Consider the following 17,405-nt stretch of genomic DNA (forward strand, 5'->3'; position numbering starts at 1 on the left):
ATGGCAGACTTGAACGTGAAACTTCATGGAAAGAATCAGCTGGCACACAAATTGTATGAACATGTCGTTACATTCATTGAGAAATTGGAGCTTATTCATTCATAGTTGATTCTGAAGAAAGCTGTACACTTGACAGTCCTTTCCATGAGACCTACTGACACAGTGCAACATGAGAAGTACTCAGAGTTAGTTGTCATACTGATTGATGACTTCAAACAAATGTTCGAGGATTTCAGAAAACATACTGACATTATGAAGCTAGTGAGTGATCCATTTCAAACTGATTCAAAAAACTGCTGATAAATACCAGATGGAACTCACTGACATTAAAAATGACAGTGACTTGAAGAGAGCTTTTACTGAACATGATCTTCTGAGATTCTACATTCTTATATTTCACCGCACATGTTCCCTAATCTGTCCAAGATGCCAAAAGTTCATTGCTTTGTTTGGTAGCACCTACTGCTGCGAACAGTTGTTTTCAAGAATGAAAAACGCAAAAACAAAGTTATAGTCTTTGCTTTCAGATGAACATTTAACAGCATCATTGCGCATTGCAAGCTCTACAGTTGGAGCCTACATAGACTATTTGTGTAAACAAAAGCAGTGTCAGATTTTCCACTGAACGTGAATAGCTTATGACGTTGCGTCCTTATGACATGAGAGACTTTGGATAACTTTTTAGAATCTAAATTTTAGAGTAGAGTAGACTGTTGGACTATAATGGTCTAAAAACTTTCTCAAGTTGTAATTTGGTGTTTTTAATAATAGTGATATTGTTAATCTGGCCCGCGAGCTGTTCAACAATTGTTCATGTGGACCCCCCCCCCCCCCCAAACCAAAAGGTTGGACAACACTGGATTAAGTAGTATTTGAAGGAAGTTATGGCATAAAGAATGGAAGGTACATGAGTTGCATTTAATGTGCAGCAATGCATTTTGCCTTTAATATGATGATGTTGCCTTTATAAAATATAATAATGGATTGTTATTTTTCTTTGTAGATTGGCATTATATTTGAGAGAGGATTATTTCTATCATCATTAACATCATTCATAAAGAAGGGAAGAACATACTCAAAGGTGGGGAGTGGTATTACAAGCTTTGGGATACAATGCATTGTGTTTATCAAATGTTTGGTCTTGACTATGGATCCCATGAATAAATCATGTAAATTGCACTTTGAAATCTAACACATGTTAATTTCAATGAAAAACTTGGCTACAGAAAAAATCAGGTGCAAAAATCCATGGGTGCTTTGTACCTGTGATAATTTTCAAAGTGAAAGTAAGTACGCACTTTCCCTCTGCAGATTGATGCAAAGCACTGGTAAAAAGTACAGTACTGGCAAAATTTGCAACAATGCAGGCAGAAAATTATTCCATCATGTTTTAGGATACCTTCCCTCCTTACTTGTGCCCCTTTACAATGCTTTTTGACATACATGGTGCACATCCGGAAAGTCTGTTTAATTGAAACATTCATCCTTCATGAAGTATGCTACACCTTATACTAAGAGATTCATTGCTAGGGATATTTGTGAAAGGCAGAAAGTGGGCAATTTTCAAAGGTGTTCACCTGGATAACAAAGGTGTTAAGCTGGGTAAATCCCCATGGGTGAACAGTGACTTTTTCTTAGTGGGTAAAAGTACATGTGAAACAGTGCATATGCTTTTATCCACAGGTGAAAAGACAATACCCGGGTGGGGAAGGGAAAACTCGCCAGAGAATTTCATTTTAGAACCTCCTGTCTCTCAGATCTTACATTGACCTTGGCCAAACAGGAGGTTGAGAAGTGATAAAAGTCCAGTTGTGGTATGGAAGAAATTCCTGTATGAGATTTCTATTCAAGGAAACTATTATGTGTGGGTGTGAGGTTTTTTGTTTTTTTTTGTGTAGATATATTTCTGATGAAAAGTGAGAAAAGCAGATGAAACAAACTAAAAAAACGAAGTCCAGTTTTATCATTCTCCTTGCCCTTCTTCTTACAAAAAACAAAACAAATGCATGCCTCCTGCTCACGCTTAGCATAATATCTTCTTGCATAAAATTGCCATCAGGAGAAAAGTAACAGCATGATTACAGACACAATCTTTGGTGTGATTACTTGTTCACCTCCTCCCTGATTTATGATACAACACTATCTATTTTGCAAGTACTCAGAACATATCAGAAAGCTGGAAAATGTGTTGCATCGCTTTACATATATTGATTATTTCAATAATTGATTACCAAGAAACAGAAATAGTAGCAAATTGCCTTACTGAGTTTTTTCATGCAGTCTCGTAGTCTGGTTTCTAAACCGAGCACTCTCTGGTAAAGCTCCTCGTAGTCATACGCTCCGATTTCCTCCTGAATGCCAGTGAGAACTGCAGACAGGTTCCTAATTTCTTCCTTGAACTGGGTGATTAACTTGGCATCAGTTTTGTACTGTTCTAGAACAGGTATCAGTGGCAGAAGCTCATCCATCTTTTCCTTTAACTCCTTTAAGTAAAAAAAAAAAGAGTAAGATATGCATCACAATGATATCGACATTTTAATGCAGCTCATTATCTCTTGTTCCCATAAACATCTGCTACAATAGTCAGTGAAACATGAATAGAAAATCACTGGGCCTGATTTATCAAAGTTCCGCCTCTCCCATAGCCCAAGGAAAGCTATGAGAAATCATTTTTGCTGCAAAATGACAACACAACAAGTATATCCTTTTAATTGTGAAGGTTATAGTAATACTTATCAGGGATCAGACTAAGACTCCAAATAGGCTTATAGGCTATTGATTCTTAGTCTATACAAACATGGTCCCAATTCAAACTGACTAAATATAACCAAAATTCCACATACTTTGAAAATCCATGGCATCAGAAACATTCAATATCTTTGTTCAATATATGACAATCGGTCAAATATGTATAATACATGGAATGGTTTAATTTACACTCATATAATTGGAACAAAATATTTTTTGTAAAAGAAATATTGTGTGACAGATAAACTATGAGGTCTGAGAAACAAGATAGCCATATTTATTTAATATGTGCTGAGACGTTTAACCGAGAGAGGAAAATGAGTGCGTGTGCCAATATTTTAAATAGCACTAATTTCTTTCTAGGCTGCACACCCTCAGCTGTAACTTGCCACATTAACTTTTTAAGAAGCTGAGATAGATGCTTTCTGATATGGCTTGAAGCGGAAGACACCAGAGTCCATAGAGAGACCATAATAGGACATGATATATGAGTCATTTATACAGTCGCTTCTCAACCAAATGTGGTGATGTGCCTAAAAGGGGCAGAAGAGAATTTACTATGTCTGATTTATAATTTATACTAGGTTTCTGGCTTAGTGCTGCAGTACCTGGTTAAAATAAATATTTTGGCATTCATCCTGTGCTTTCAGGGGTTTCATGAAGATTCATTCGGGCAAAATGAACTGCTAAGCTAATAAACCTTTTGGGATTTTAACCCTATATAATTCAGAATTTGCAATATTATCAACTGAAGTATTTTTAGCACTGTGTTCAAATTACACTGTTGCGCAATACAGTTTATTATTATTTACTCAAAGAAAATGGAACAGGTGCACAAATAATATACATGACAAATTTAATAACCAGCAAAGGTATTTAATTTGTTTATTTTTTGCTTCCATTTTATATGGCTTCATCTAATCTGAGCTCAAGGCGGAAGTACCTTTTTAAAAGCTTGAGATGCGTGCTTCAATTAGGGGATGCGTGAAGAAGTGTGGCTTGCGCATGTCGAGTGGATTTTAAAAGCCGCTGTGATATGTGCACAGGGGTGGATTGCAGGAAAATATCAGCCTGGGGTATTTTTTTTCAAAACTGGCCCATGGGGTATCTGACTTCCTCATGCACTTTCTCTACAGCACATGCATCAACAGCTCCCAAAGGTACACCAAGTAACTCTGGAACCTGGCAGAATTAAGCCCAAATATCTCCAAAATAAATTTCACATTTTTCTTAAATAACTAAGAAGTAGAGCATATTCCAGACCAGCAGTGAGAAAACAAAGCTGTAGCCGCTATTCCATCTATTCAAATCGGTTGGGCGCCCCCAAAGCTGTTTGTATCTCATTATATATATAATAATATATATACTTCCACACACACACATCCTGCTCAGGCCAACCAAGAAGTTTTTGAACCAGTACAAGTAATAAGAAACTGTACAGCCAACATCAGACATATACATATGCTCAGTCACACAGATTTATTGATTGCAGAAATTGTATTGGCACATATACACTAACACAAACAAAGACACACACTCTCTTTCTCAGACACTATCACAAACTCACAGATAAACCAACACACTGAGAGAAAGTGTGTATGTGTCTGTGTCAGAGAGAGACACCCACACACACACTCTCTCTCAGACAAAAAGTGTATGTATATTATGTGTCGCTCATGTGTGGTACAGACACATGCACTCTCTGTAACGCATTACTATTGTGCTGCTGCAAACGTACTCACACATGAGCTAATTTTAAAATCTTATGTGTGCCTATACCAGGAGATTGGCGTGAGGCTGGACCATGCACGTATCTCCCAGTACGTGCGAACAAACCAGAGGAGACAAAAGGGGGCGGGCTGGGGGAGGGCACAGAGCAGGGCGTGAGTGGGCCATGGGCGTGCTGAGATAGCAGACGCCAGCAGCCGGCCAGACTCTGCAACTTCCTACTGCTTGGGAGAGCAGGTAAGTTTTGAAAAATAAAAGTAGTTATAGGGGTTTTAGAGGTCGGGGCAAGAGGGGAAAAGGGAAGGCAGGGTAGGTAGAGGCACGTCTGAGTTATAAAATCCAGGGTCGGCGCGCATGTGGGTGCACAATTGTGCACCTTGCGCGCGGCAAGCTGCGCTGTCTTCCCCCGTTCCCTTCCCCCTAGCCTGACCTTCCCCCCCCCCAGCCCTACTCTAACCCCCCACCCTGACCTTTATTTTACCTTTGGGCCTGCCTCTGGGCAGGTGCAAGTTGCGTACGCCGGCCGACTGCCGACACGCAATCCCCGTGACAGCAGCAAATATGGCCACTGTGCCGGGAGGCTGACCCTGCCCCCGGACTTCCCCACCCCTTTAGTAAAGCCTCTGGACTTACACGCGTCACCGGGCCTTTTGAAAATAGGCCTGGCACGCATAACCTTTTTAAAATCCGGTCCTGTATTTTTTTTACACACACAGGGGTAGATTTTATAATTTAGCACGAACGCGTACTTTTGTTCGCGCACCAGGCGAAAAAGAGTACGCGGGATTTCAATAGATACGCGCATAGCCGATAAAATCCGGGATCGGTGCGTGCAAGGCTGCCAATTTTGGGCAGCCTGCACGCGCCGAGCGCGCATCCTGCCTCCGTTCCCTCCGAGGCCGCTCCGAAATCGGAGCGGCCTCTGAGGGAACTTTCTTTCGCCCTCCCCTCACCTTCCCCTCCCTTCCCCTACCTAACCCACCCCCCCGGCCCTATCTAACCCCCCCCCACCTTTATCGCCGGATTTAGCCTGCCGGCTGCTGGCGCGCCATCACCCGACCCAGGGGCTGTTCCGGAGGGCACGGCCACGCCCCCGGAACGCCCCCGGGCTGAAACCACGCCCGCGGCGCTGCCCCCCAAACGCCGTGTCACCCGCGTCACGCCCTTGAAATGCCGCGTCACGGCCGCCACCCCCCCCCCCCCCAGCAGGCCTCTCCAAGCAAGCCCCGGGACATACGCACGTCCCGGGGTTTGCACGTGCCGCCGAGCCTATGCAAAATAGGCTCGGCTCGCAGGGGGGGTTTGGGGTAGGTTTTCGGGGCATACGCGCATACCCCTTTGAAAATCTACCCCATGTTTTAAAATCCAGGGTCAGTGCGCAAGGGGGTGCACACTTGTGCACCTTGTGCGCACCAAGCCCAAGGGGAGCCCCGATGGCTTTCCCCATTCCCTCCAAGGCCGCTCCGAAATGGGAGCGGCCTCGGAGGGAACTTTTCTTCCGCTCCCTCCCACCTTCCCCTCCCTTCCCCTATCTAACCCACCCCATCTAACCCAACCCCCAACCCTACCTAAATCTCCCCCCCCACCTTGTTTTACTTATTTACGCCTGCCTCTGGCAGGCGTATCTTGCACGCGCTGGCCAGCTGCCGGCACGCCATCCTCCAGAGTTCTCGGCCCCGCCCAGGATTGGCACCACACCCATGACTCCGCCCCTCCCCGCCCTTTTCAAAGCCTCGGGACATTCGCGCATCCTGGGACTTGTGCGTGCCGCCGAGCCTATGAGGAAAATAGGCTCGGCACCCCGCAGGGGACAGGTTTTCGGGGTTACGCGCATAACCCTTTGAAAATCTGCCTCATAAAATATACACACCTATGTGTATAAAATAGGTAGAGAAAGTATGTGTTTTCTTACATTGGAATATTTGTGCATGCTAAAACATATCGGGCGGATTTTAAATGCCCTGCTCGCATAAATCCACCCGGATTTACGCGAGCAGGGCCCTCGCGCGCTGGCGTGCCTATTTGCATAGGGCCGCCCGACGCGCGCAAGTCCCGGGGTTTTTAAGGGGGGCGTGGCCGAATGATGCGGCATTTCAGGGGCAGGGGGCGGTACCGGGGGCGTGGTCGAGGCCCTCCGGACCAGCCCCCGGGTCGGATGACGGCGCGCGTAGATTTACGTCTGCTTCTAGCAGGCGTTAAATCGAGAGACAAAGGTAAGGGGGGGGGGGTTTAGATAGGGCCGGGGGGGGTGGGTTAGGTAGGGGAAGGGAGGGTAAGGTGAGGGGAGGGCGAAAGAAAGTTTCCCTCCGAGGCCCGCTCCGATTTCGGCGCGGCCTCGGAGCGGAACGGAGGCAGGCTGTGCGGCTCGGCGCACGAGGCAGGCTGCGCGGCTCAGCGCACGCAGGCTGCCCAAAATTGGCCAGCCTTGCGTGTGCCGATCCAGGATTTTATAAGATACACGCGGCTATGCACGTATCTTCTAAATCCAGCGTACTTTTGTTTGCGCCTGCTGCGCGAACAAAAGTACACGATCGCGCTCTTTTTAAAAATCTACCCCTATGTGTGCACTTTTGAATCAGAACTACATGGTATTTTATAAACTGGTGCATTTTATAAAATAGTAGCATATATTTTCCCACATCCATTTCTGTGCATAAATGAGGTATTATGGATAGGTTTGAATGTTAAGCTCCTTTGATCTAAATCAACTTAGAAATCACTGTAGTTTTTGAGTACAGAGATTTTGCTTTTGTCAAGGCCGTTTTATGGCCTAGAAACATTTAAAGCCTTGTTTGTTACTGTCCAAAGTGGGGAAGAGATTAGACATGAAGTCTTTTCTCTGCTTAATTTTGTTCTAAATGTAAATGCATATCTAGCTTTCTGCAGAATTGACAGTATCCCAGATTCAGAAAAACACATAATATAATATTCAACTGTAATCCACATGGACGGGGGACTATTTTCTTGCTCGGTCACTATTATGGTCAGTGGTTTAAGGCTTTTTGGGGTTGCCACTTGTTTGTGGCTGAAAATAGTTCACCAGATGGTAAAATTAAAAAACTAATTTCTTTTTTTTTTTCTTTCACTCAGTTCTCTCTCATATCAGCTAATTACAAAAGCTGATTTAAAAATCCCATGGTTCAGCTATTTTAATTTTGAACTGACTAATTTTCTCTTCTTACATTTTCAGATTTCTTTTTACACAACAACAATTTAATCATTCACATTCTCTTGCATACACATGTGTTCCCTCACTTCTTTTGTGTGTTTTATGACTTTACTAGGCCTCAGAGAGGAAGCAAGAGTAAAACACTCCTCCTCTGACTAAAATCCAGCACAGCTCCTCAGTGTAAGAAACTGTCATCTCTTTCTGTCAGGGAATATTCTTACTTTAGTGATGTCATGGTAAAAATAATTCCTGCCCTATCTAATTCCCATATAAAACACCAATGATGTTATGCGTCCCGGCTGTGCTGGTGCTGCGACCGGGCCTGCTCACCTCGGGCTCCCCTCTATGGGCTCCGTTACGTCTTCCCTAGCAGCAGCAGCCAGCTAGCTCTCGGCGCCCCCAGCGCCTGCCCTGAACGCCTCCATTGTCACAGGCCTCTCTACGGAGCTCCTGCAGGGGCTCACATCCTCTGCATCCTCGCCCCTGCCCCTAGGCGCACGCGCGGGCTGGCACCTCCTCTTTTAAAGGGCCCAGGGCGGGAACCTCGGCTGGATGCCTCCTGATGACATCATGTAAGCGTCCAATAGTAAGGCGAGGGCCTTCCCTCAGTTCCTCGCCTTGGCAAATGGGACATCACACTTGTGTGAAGCTAGTTGCCGTCCTGTGTTCCTTGGTTCGTGCTTGTTCCAGTGTTCCTGTGTTTTCCAGTGCTCCTGCGTTCCTATGTTCCAGCATCTGTTCCTGTTTCTTGTTCCACGTTCCGCTAACCAGTTTCCCAGTTCAATTCTTGTAAGAATATGCCTTGAATGGCTTAAGACCATCTCTGACATGAAAGCCTTTAAAACGAACCATGACCTGATCATTCCAATGAGAATTAATGGGGTATGACAAGAAACTAACAAATGATGATAAGGAAATCAGCTATTAACCCTTTGAAAGACTACTTTCTGTTTGTTGGCAGCCGTGAATTGACAGGAAAAGCAGAAAATTAAGCTGTTTGACATTTGTTTAGTCCTATAAGTTTTTTGTATGTTCATGTTTAAACTATATGTATGTGACCCCTTTTATTGTAAACCACTGTGACTTTTTTTTTGTGAGCATGCGGTATAGAATAAAATAAATAAAAAGCTACAACCAGGCTCTTCCTTTTACCTGGCCCTTGTCCCTCTCAGGCCCCTAACAGGAGCCCGAATGCCCTGGGACCACACTGTTATGAGATCATATCAAGAGTGCTTAAGGATCTGCCCTGGCAGCCCTTTTGTTCAATATTCATTTAGAACCCATTTGTAAATTTTCTGCTATCTGTGATGGGTACAGATTGTATGCTGATGACATCCAGTTTTTCATTAAAATGTCATTGTCTTGGGCTGAATCTTGAGAAACAGTGTCAGTTTTCATCATTGCTATTAAAGCATGGATTGTCAACACATAAGTTGGCGCTCAGTGTGGCTGAAACCAAATTGATTGAGGCTAACCAGAAAATCGACTGTTTTGTATCCTTTGTCAATCTTTGTTGTTGGCACTATGCTCCTCATAGCCCAATGTGTGAAAAATAGTGGGATGTCTTTATTGATTCAAAATGATCTTTTCAACCACAATTAAGGCTGTTGTGTGCAGTGGGTTTTATAAATTGAGTTCTATGGGGCCCTCAAGACTCTCTTAGAGGACATTGGACGTTTTGCACAGTGGCTCAGGCTTTTATTTTACCTTTGTTGGATACTATAATTCTTTATTTATTGGCCTGCCAGATTTTGCATTAAACTCTTTACAATCCTACAGAATGTCACCCACTAGACTAATATCTGTGAGTAACATTCAGGAACACATTTCTCCAGTGTTGGCAGATCTTCATTAGCTGCCTGTTGCATATCGTGTAAAATATAAGACCCCTATCCTAATTTACAAGTTGATCTCACTCAATTCTTTACCCTGGGCTAATGCCATGCTTCACTTATACAACCCATCTCCTGCACTATGGTCATATCAGTGGGGTTATTGGATATTCCATCCATACATGCTGCAAGTCTGGTAGAAACATGAGAGAGCATTCTCCATAGCCATTCCAGTTTTTTTGAAACACATTACCTGTTGAATTGCGCTTGACAACCTGCACTAAAACATTTAAAGGTAGATTTTAAAAGTCCATGCGTTGCGTCCATGTGCGTTGCAGTTCCCGGCGTGCACAAATGGATGCGATCCATGGATGTTATAAAATACGGTTCCAGCACACTCATGTGCACCAGATTTTAAAATCCGCGTGCACATGTGCAGGCTGGTTGGCACTCACGTGCAGGGGGGGGGAATCCCGTGGCAACACGATAGGTCTGCCCCAGTCCGCTCCAATTAAGGAGTGGACTGGGAGGGACCTTCTCTACACCCCTACCTAATCTTCCTACCTTTTCCCTCTCCTCCCGACCCCCTAATTCCCCCCCACCCCATTAGTTTTCTTTTTGTTTAAAACTTACTTCAACTTCAAGTGAAGTAACCTCTTGCGTGGCCGGCTGCTGGTGCGAAATTCCTGGGACAGCGTCTAATGTTCTGCCCCTTTTGCAGGGCCCGACACTTCTGCCATAACAGGGGTTACAACGCGTGGCGGCCCATTCTAAAATGCGTGGTACACGCAAGGCACTGCCACGCATGTAACCCCCGGTTTTTACACCGTGCAGCCTGTATAAAATTGGGTCTTTAAGTCTTTGGTTAAAGTATATTTATTTAATTTAGCTTTTGCTGAACATAGACTCTGTGTCATTCTTACTTAATTTTTATATTTGTATTCTTGTATCTTTTTCATTTATTAATTGCTGTGTTTTTATGGTTTACATAATTTGTGATGTACTATATGATTATTTTAAGTATTTTAGTATTTTATGAATTATATGTGTAATTTTGTAAGTCACCTAGAATTTTGTCACCAGGCAATTATTTACATAATAAATAAATACATTAATAATAATAATAGTAATAGGCCCAAACTCAAATGGCCACAAGGCTCACTAGTCCCTCTTCAGCCTTACCAGTGGAATCCTATAGCTCCAAGATGTTAGGAGGCCCACACCATCTGGGGCCAGATAATTCATATTTTTTTTACTCTATTCACACAACAAAAAACAAAAAAAAAAAGCCTGTGGAGGGAGTCAGTTGGACCGTTAGATGATCGAGGGGTTATAAAGGGGCACTTAGAGAAGATAAGGCCATCACAGGAAAGATTAAATGATTTCTTTACTTCGGCGTTTACTGAAGAGGATGTTGGGGAGGTACCCGTAATGCGAAGGTTTTCATGGGTAATGATTCAGATGGACTGAATCAAATCAACGGTGAACCCTAGAAGATGTGGTAGGCCTGATTGACAACTGAAGAGTAGTAAATCACCTGGACCGGATGGTATACACCCCAGAGTTCTGAAGGAACTAAAAAATGAAATTTCAGACCTATTAGTAAAAATTTGTAACCTTTCATTAAAATCATCCATTGTACCTGAAGACTGGAGGACAGCAAATGTAACCCCAATATTTAAAAAGGGCTCCAGGGAATAGTGGAAAGTATTCTAAACATCAAAATCATAGAACATATAGAAAGACATGGTTTAATGGAACAAAGCATGGCTTTACCCAAAGCAAGTCTTGCCTCACAAATCTGCTTCACGTTTTTGAAGGAGTTAATAAACATGTGGATAAAGGTGAGCCAGTAGATATAGTATACTTGGATTTTCAGAAGGCGTTTGACAAAGTTCCTCATGAGAGGCTTCTAGGAAAGTAAAAAGTCATGGGATAGGAGGCGATGTCCTTTTGTGGATTTCAAACTGGCTAAAAGACAGGAAACAGAGAGTAGGATTAAATGGACAATTTTCTCAGTGGAAGGGAGTGGACAGTGGAGTGCCTCAGGGATCTGTATTGGGGACCCTTACTTTTCAAGATATTATAAATGATCTGGAAAGAAATACGATGAGTGAGATAATCAAATTTGCAGATGACACAAAATTGTTCAGAGTAGTTAAATCACACGCAGATTGTGATAAATTGCAGGAAAGACCTTGTGAGACTGGAAAACTTGGGCATCCAAATGGCAGATGAAATTTATAAAAAGCCTTTTCTGAGTCCAATACCCATTAACAGGACCACTGCTGCATAATGTAAATACGTCTTATTGTAAATATTTTACCTCAGTACAATTGTCTTTAATTATTCTCTCCTTGCTCTTACCAGTTCTTAGCAACCCTGTTCTAATATTGTAACTCTATTGTTTCTTATGCACTTGTTATATGTACTAAGTTACTGCACCCCTGGTTATCTGTAAACCGGCATGATATGATTGTATCATGAATGCCGGTATAAAAAGTTCTAAATAAAATAAATTGTTAGAAAGGGAATGGTGAATAAAATGTAAATATCATAATGCCTCTGTATCGCTCCATGGGTGAGACTGACACCTGAATACTGTGTACAATTCTGGTCGCCGCATCTCAAAAAGATATAATTGCGATGGAGAAGGTACAGAGAAGGACTAACCAAAATGATAAGGGGAATGGAACAGCTCCCCATATGAGGAAAGACCTAAAGAGGTTAGGACTTTTCAGCTTGGAGAAGAGACGGCTGATGGGGGATATGATAGAGATGTTTAAATCATGAGAGGTCTAGAACGGGTAGAGGTGATGATGATCGGTTATTTACTCTTTCGGATAGTAGAAAGACTAGAGGGCACTCCATGAAGTTAGCATGGGGCACATTTTAAAACTAATTGGAGAAAGTTCTTTTTTTACTCAACGCACAATTAAACTCCTGGAATTTGTTGCCAAGAGGATTGTGGTTTAGTGTAGTTAGTATAGCTGTGTTTAAAAAAGGATGGATAAGTTCTGGAGGAGAAGTCCATACTACCTGCTATTAAGTTCACTTTGAGAAGAGCCACTGCATTAGCAATGGTAACATGGAATAGACTTAGTTTTTGGGTACTTGCCAGGTTCTTATGGCCTGGATTGGCCACTGTTGGAAACAGGATGCTGGGCTTGATGGACCCTTGGTCTGAACCAATATGGCATTTTCTTATGTTCTTATGTTAATAAGTCTAAAGAAAATAAAATTCTTAAACAAATAAAACAATATCCAAGATTCAAATAGAAGATACCTAATCATATAATAGTTTAGGAGGCCGAAAAGAGAACAAATTTAAAAGTTAAATATTACCTCACAATAATGATATATAGCTAAATCTAACAGCAAAGAAGACAACATAAAGCAGTTGAAAACCAGGAAAAATTATGTATATCAACCCAGAGTGCTTAGAATTCATGAAGGGTGCACAATGGGGCAATTACTATATATTTTATTACTATACATGCATTAGAATAAAAGGTGAACTTATTACTGCATTGATTTATGAACGGGCCTCACTCAGGAGACCCTCCACATACAGTATGTGCCCAGCAAGGCTTTTGTTACTGTTGGTGCGTGAGACTATTCCCGAGAGTGTGCAAAGGGAGATGAGAGGGAAGAAGCTATGCGCTATCCAAGGTGAAAAGGTTCGCCTGAAGCATTATGCAATGCAAAGGGTTTAGAAATGTATCTGCCTGTTAGTTACAGCACCTCCGAAGTAATCGTGTGATTATATATATCCAGCTGCCATAGCACAGTCCATCTTTAATTTTTCTTCCAAGACATTAGAAATGCATTCCATTGACATTTGAAATGCATTTATGTAAATGGGTTTGAAATTCAAATGGAATGGTTCAAACTCATTGAAAGAAACATTTAAAAAAAAAAGTAGTTGGCGGTCATAACTCTCTCCTTTAAAACATCGGGCCACTGCTTACCTATTGATATGCTTTTGACTTTTTAACGCTTTTCAATCATGCCCACTATACAGTGTGAAGAATATAACAAAACAGGATTTATATACTCATTATTTACTTAACTTTGGATTCATACTGTGTCATTTTCTATACCTGTTGAAATTCTTGACGTATGGAATAAAAAAGTTTAAATTGTCAAAACCCCTTAGAACTAATGTTAGGAAAGGAATGCAGAATACAAAGTGTCCAATGAGATAACAACAAGGACTTGATTTGTCCTAATTCAATAGTTGGAAAGTTTTTGGTAGAGAATCATTTACTGATTTTGGCAAATAAAAATAATCATATCCTATGCCAACAAAATACATATGCAGTCGCTCTCCTGACATCAGCAGCATCTGGAACTGGGCAATGAAAATAATCTGAGCAGCTTATACCATCATGTCAGCTCAAACTAGTGGCAGGAATTTAAAAGCCTTTGTCTACACTGCCTCAATTAAATATGCTCCTAACTACTTGCACATGTCAGCTCCATAGGAAACAATGAAAGAAGTAGAGCATTCTCAAGCCCCTGCCCTAAAACCCGCTCAAACACCTGTTAGAATTAAAACTGAAGTATCTGTATCTGCAGACTAGAAATGAAACAGAAACCTATGGTAATTAGAGCAAGCAAAAGTAGCTTTTATAACGTCAAATAGATTCTATTACAACACTGCATGAATTAATTACTCTTGTTTCAGCTTCAAAATATCTTGGATTTCATAAGCTGCTTTACTCTGTGAATAGTATTAAGAGGACCATTTTCATGAGCTCATAGAGTTCCCAGCAGAGTTTTCCTTTCAAAATCCAGCCAGCAAGGTCTGTGGCTACAAAAGTACCCATGGACTCTGCAACTGTTATTTCTCTGGGGCAGGTCTGCAGGGAAAAATGTGCAGTGGGATTTGAAGATCAAATCTCCCTGGCTTAACCCTACCCTCCAGAGAAAGCCATAGATAAAAATGCGTGCGCTATGAAACCATGCACATAATATACTTAACTGCTGGAGGCAGGGGGAGGGAAAGGATTAGCCAGGTAAATACCTTTTGAAAATTTTGTTCCGACGGCTAAAATAGATTTCTGAATAAATGATATATTCAGCCAAATACATGGATTATCTCTGTGATATTATTCCCATTTTAGATCTGCCAAAAAATGTGACCCATCGGTGACAAAACTACTTGGAATAATTCTATCAGTTCAGGTTCTTTTTTCTTTCTCTCTCCATGCTCATATTCCTTGGTATTCTGGATTTCTTGAATATTCCCATTTAAAACCTTATTTTGTTATTGCTACTTTTAAAACCTATTTTTGTTATTACTTTTTTGGAGCAATTTTATTGTTATTACTGGAGAGTTTACTCCTTTAACAAATGGTCTGATTGCTGGCATTCTTCAAATGTCCACAGCTCAGTTTCACCCTTTGGGAGTTTTGAGTCACAGACAGTAAAGAAAACCAAAGCACTGCATCAGTTCAGGTGAGATCTTTAATGAATTTTAAAAGTCGGGCACCCTCCGAAATGGGGAGATGAGCGTACTTCTAGCAGATGAGCGCATCCACCTGATTTTATAAGGCGCCCAGATACGCGCACAAATGCTGATGCATGAATATCTCGCATTGGCCCAAAAAGAGTTGGAATGTGGGCATGGTGTGGTCGGAGTTTGGGCGTTCACCAGGGCAGGGCCAAGAAATGTGCACATAAGGAGCTACATGCCTGGGTGCTCGCCTAAGTCCAGTGTCACATAACATTTGCTATGGGTGAGGTGCAAGTCTGGAAAAAAAAAATCTCCAGGCATCTGTGAAATTTTTGAGGGGTCTGGGGTAACTGGGGGGAATGTGGCTAAAGAGCCAGGGGTATTTGGAGGGCCTATCTGAACCCTGGACTAACTGGTGGACGAACTGGCAAAACTGGTCTTGAGCTGGAAGCACGACTGTTATAAAATACAGTCAGTTGCTGACTTATGATGCTGGGCATGCACAAGTTTAAAATAAGGCGCATATATACACGTGCCTAAGCTATTTTATAATGTGTGCATATGCGTGTGCTTGTTATAAAATGACCGCATATCTGGGCGTGTGCTGACAAATACTTGTATATGTGCGTCTGTTTGAAAGTTACCGTCATATGAGTTGATTTTCAAAAACCTGCTTTATCTTTGTATGGATATTCAATCACACTTTCACAACCAACTGTGCGACTGAATGTGCAGCTAGATCTACTCGCTCATATTTTGCACTTGTAGATTTAAGCCTGCTTTTTGTGTGGCCAGGGTTACCTGGTCCCCATTCTCATGAGGACCCCAAGCCGGCCTAAGCTCATCCACATGCTAGACCTGTAACCTCCTACAGGCTCCTACAATCCTACAAATAGTATTTAGTGGAACATTGCTCTCTTTTTCTGTTTCTTGTAATGCAGGTAACTCCCCAGCTCACACCTGAGAGGCTATTTCCATGGGCTTGTGGAGATCAGTTATGAAGCCCAAACCCAACCTTTCAGCACAACATTCTCCAATGGCGTATTAAAAATGACACATCTATGGCCATCCCTTCAGGCACATGCATCTTAGCTGACTTTTTTCTGAGGACCCATTCAATATTCTGATATTGCTGTTCAGCTTGTGCTATTGTCCTTAGCTTGACTACAAGGATGCTAAGCTCTGATTTGATTTGCTTCCAAATTTACTATTGATCTTTAGTGAATTATTTTAAGATAATTTGTAAACTACCTTTTGTAATATTTTCCTATCAGAAGGGCAGTCTCAAAGTCAAAAAAAAAAAAAAATAAAAAAAATATATATATATATATATTCTCCTTTCCCGCCAGGGATTATCTTGTAAATTCTCTGCCAAACAGTGCACTGTGGTTCTCAAGGGCCGGCTCCAGAATGCAAGTGTTTTCTTCCACAGTGAAGTACTGCATCTGTTGGGATGTCAAGAAGCTGCTGTGCCTTACTTTGTGGCCTTGTCACTAGCCCCTTTCTCTTGCTGCTACATCTTGACCTCCAAGTCTCCCTGCTTTCCCTCCTCTTCAGACCTCCTGGAAGGTTTAGACAGCGCATGCTCTGACGTCTGCACGCGCGCACCAAAAGATATAGCGGCTTCATTGTGGAAAACAACTGCACTCTGGAGCTGGCTCTTGAGAACTACCAGTGCACGCTTTGGCAGAGACTCCATAAAGAAAGCTCTGGCAGGAAAGGAGAACATTTATTTATTAAAAAATATTTTATGTATATGTTTAACAATACAAAGCAATCAAACCTTGCATTCAAAATACGAGAAATAAGGAATTGAGACAAAACACTCATATTTCTCATTATGCCAATACACAATTTGATGAGGGGAGGAGGGCCTGAGATAGAGTATTTTACCTTGTTAGTTTCTTTATAACTGAGCAGGATTTGAGTACAGTTATGAGATGTATTTTAAGAATATAAACAGTCTATTTTTAGGTAAAAACATTAGGATTTTTCCAGACTTTCTAGGCTAAGTCAGGAAAAGAAGAAAAAGCTTCTTGGTGTTCAGACAGGAGGCACTAGCTGTGGGGGATCTCTTCTTCTTAGATATATATGCAAATGTATTGTCAAGTATAATAATGATTTCTACATATTTTTCATCCCAGACAGCTTAAGGTGTTTTGGACTTCTTGAAGAGTTGTTACATCCTCTCTGGTTCCTACTCAGCTCTAGCTTATGATCATTGTATGATGGCAGGATATAGGATGTTATTGCTGTTTCTTCTGAATTTCTCTGTTTTTCTTGTATCTCCTCATTTTTCTCTATTTATTTGGATTTCTAGACTGCCCTTCTGATTAAAACTATCACAAAGCAGTGTACAAACAATATTAAAATAATTCAATAAAGAACAATAATACATTTGGAAAAAAATTCCTATCAGAGCTTAGGATTCTTGCAGTCTCCTCCATTTTCCTTCTCCCACTCCTCC

The 17,405-nt window shown here is 41.8% G+C and overlaps 1 protein-coding gene and 1 long non-coding RNA gene across 2 annotated transcripts in view; one reads left to right on the forward strand and one right to left on the reverse strand.

The window, feature by feature from the left end:
• Positions 1 to 17,405, forward strand: part of LOC115100066 — a 251,836-nt gene that overhangs the window by 94,224 nt on the left and 140,207 nt on the right. The gene's annotated exons all lie outside the window — the stretch shown is intronic.
• OLFM3 (olfactomedin 3) overlaps positions 1 to 17,405 on the reverse strand; it is a 109,089-nt gene that overhangs the window by 40,418 nt on the left and 51,266 nt on the right. The window contains exon 4 of the mRNA XM_029618235.1: positions 2,264 to 2,483. Coding sequence (XP_029474095.1) covers positions 2,264 to 2,483 — 220 coding nt within the window. The remainder of the gene's footprint in view (positions 1 to 2,263; positions 2,484 to 17,405) is intronic.

The sequence above is a fragment of the Rhinatrema bivittatum genome, chromosome 10, assembly GCF_901001135.1.
Source record: "Rhinatrema bivittatum chromosome 10, aRhiBiv1.1, whole genome shotgun sequence".
Lineage (NCBI taxonomy): Eukaryota > Metazoa > Chordata > Amphibia > Gymnophiona > Rhinatrematidae > Rhinatrema > Rhinatrema bivittatum.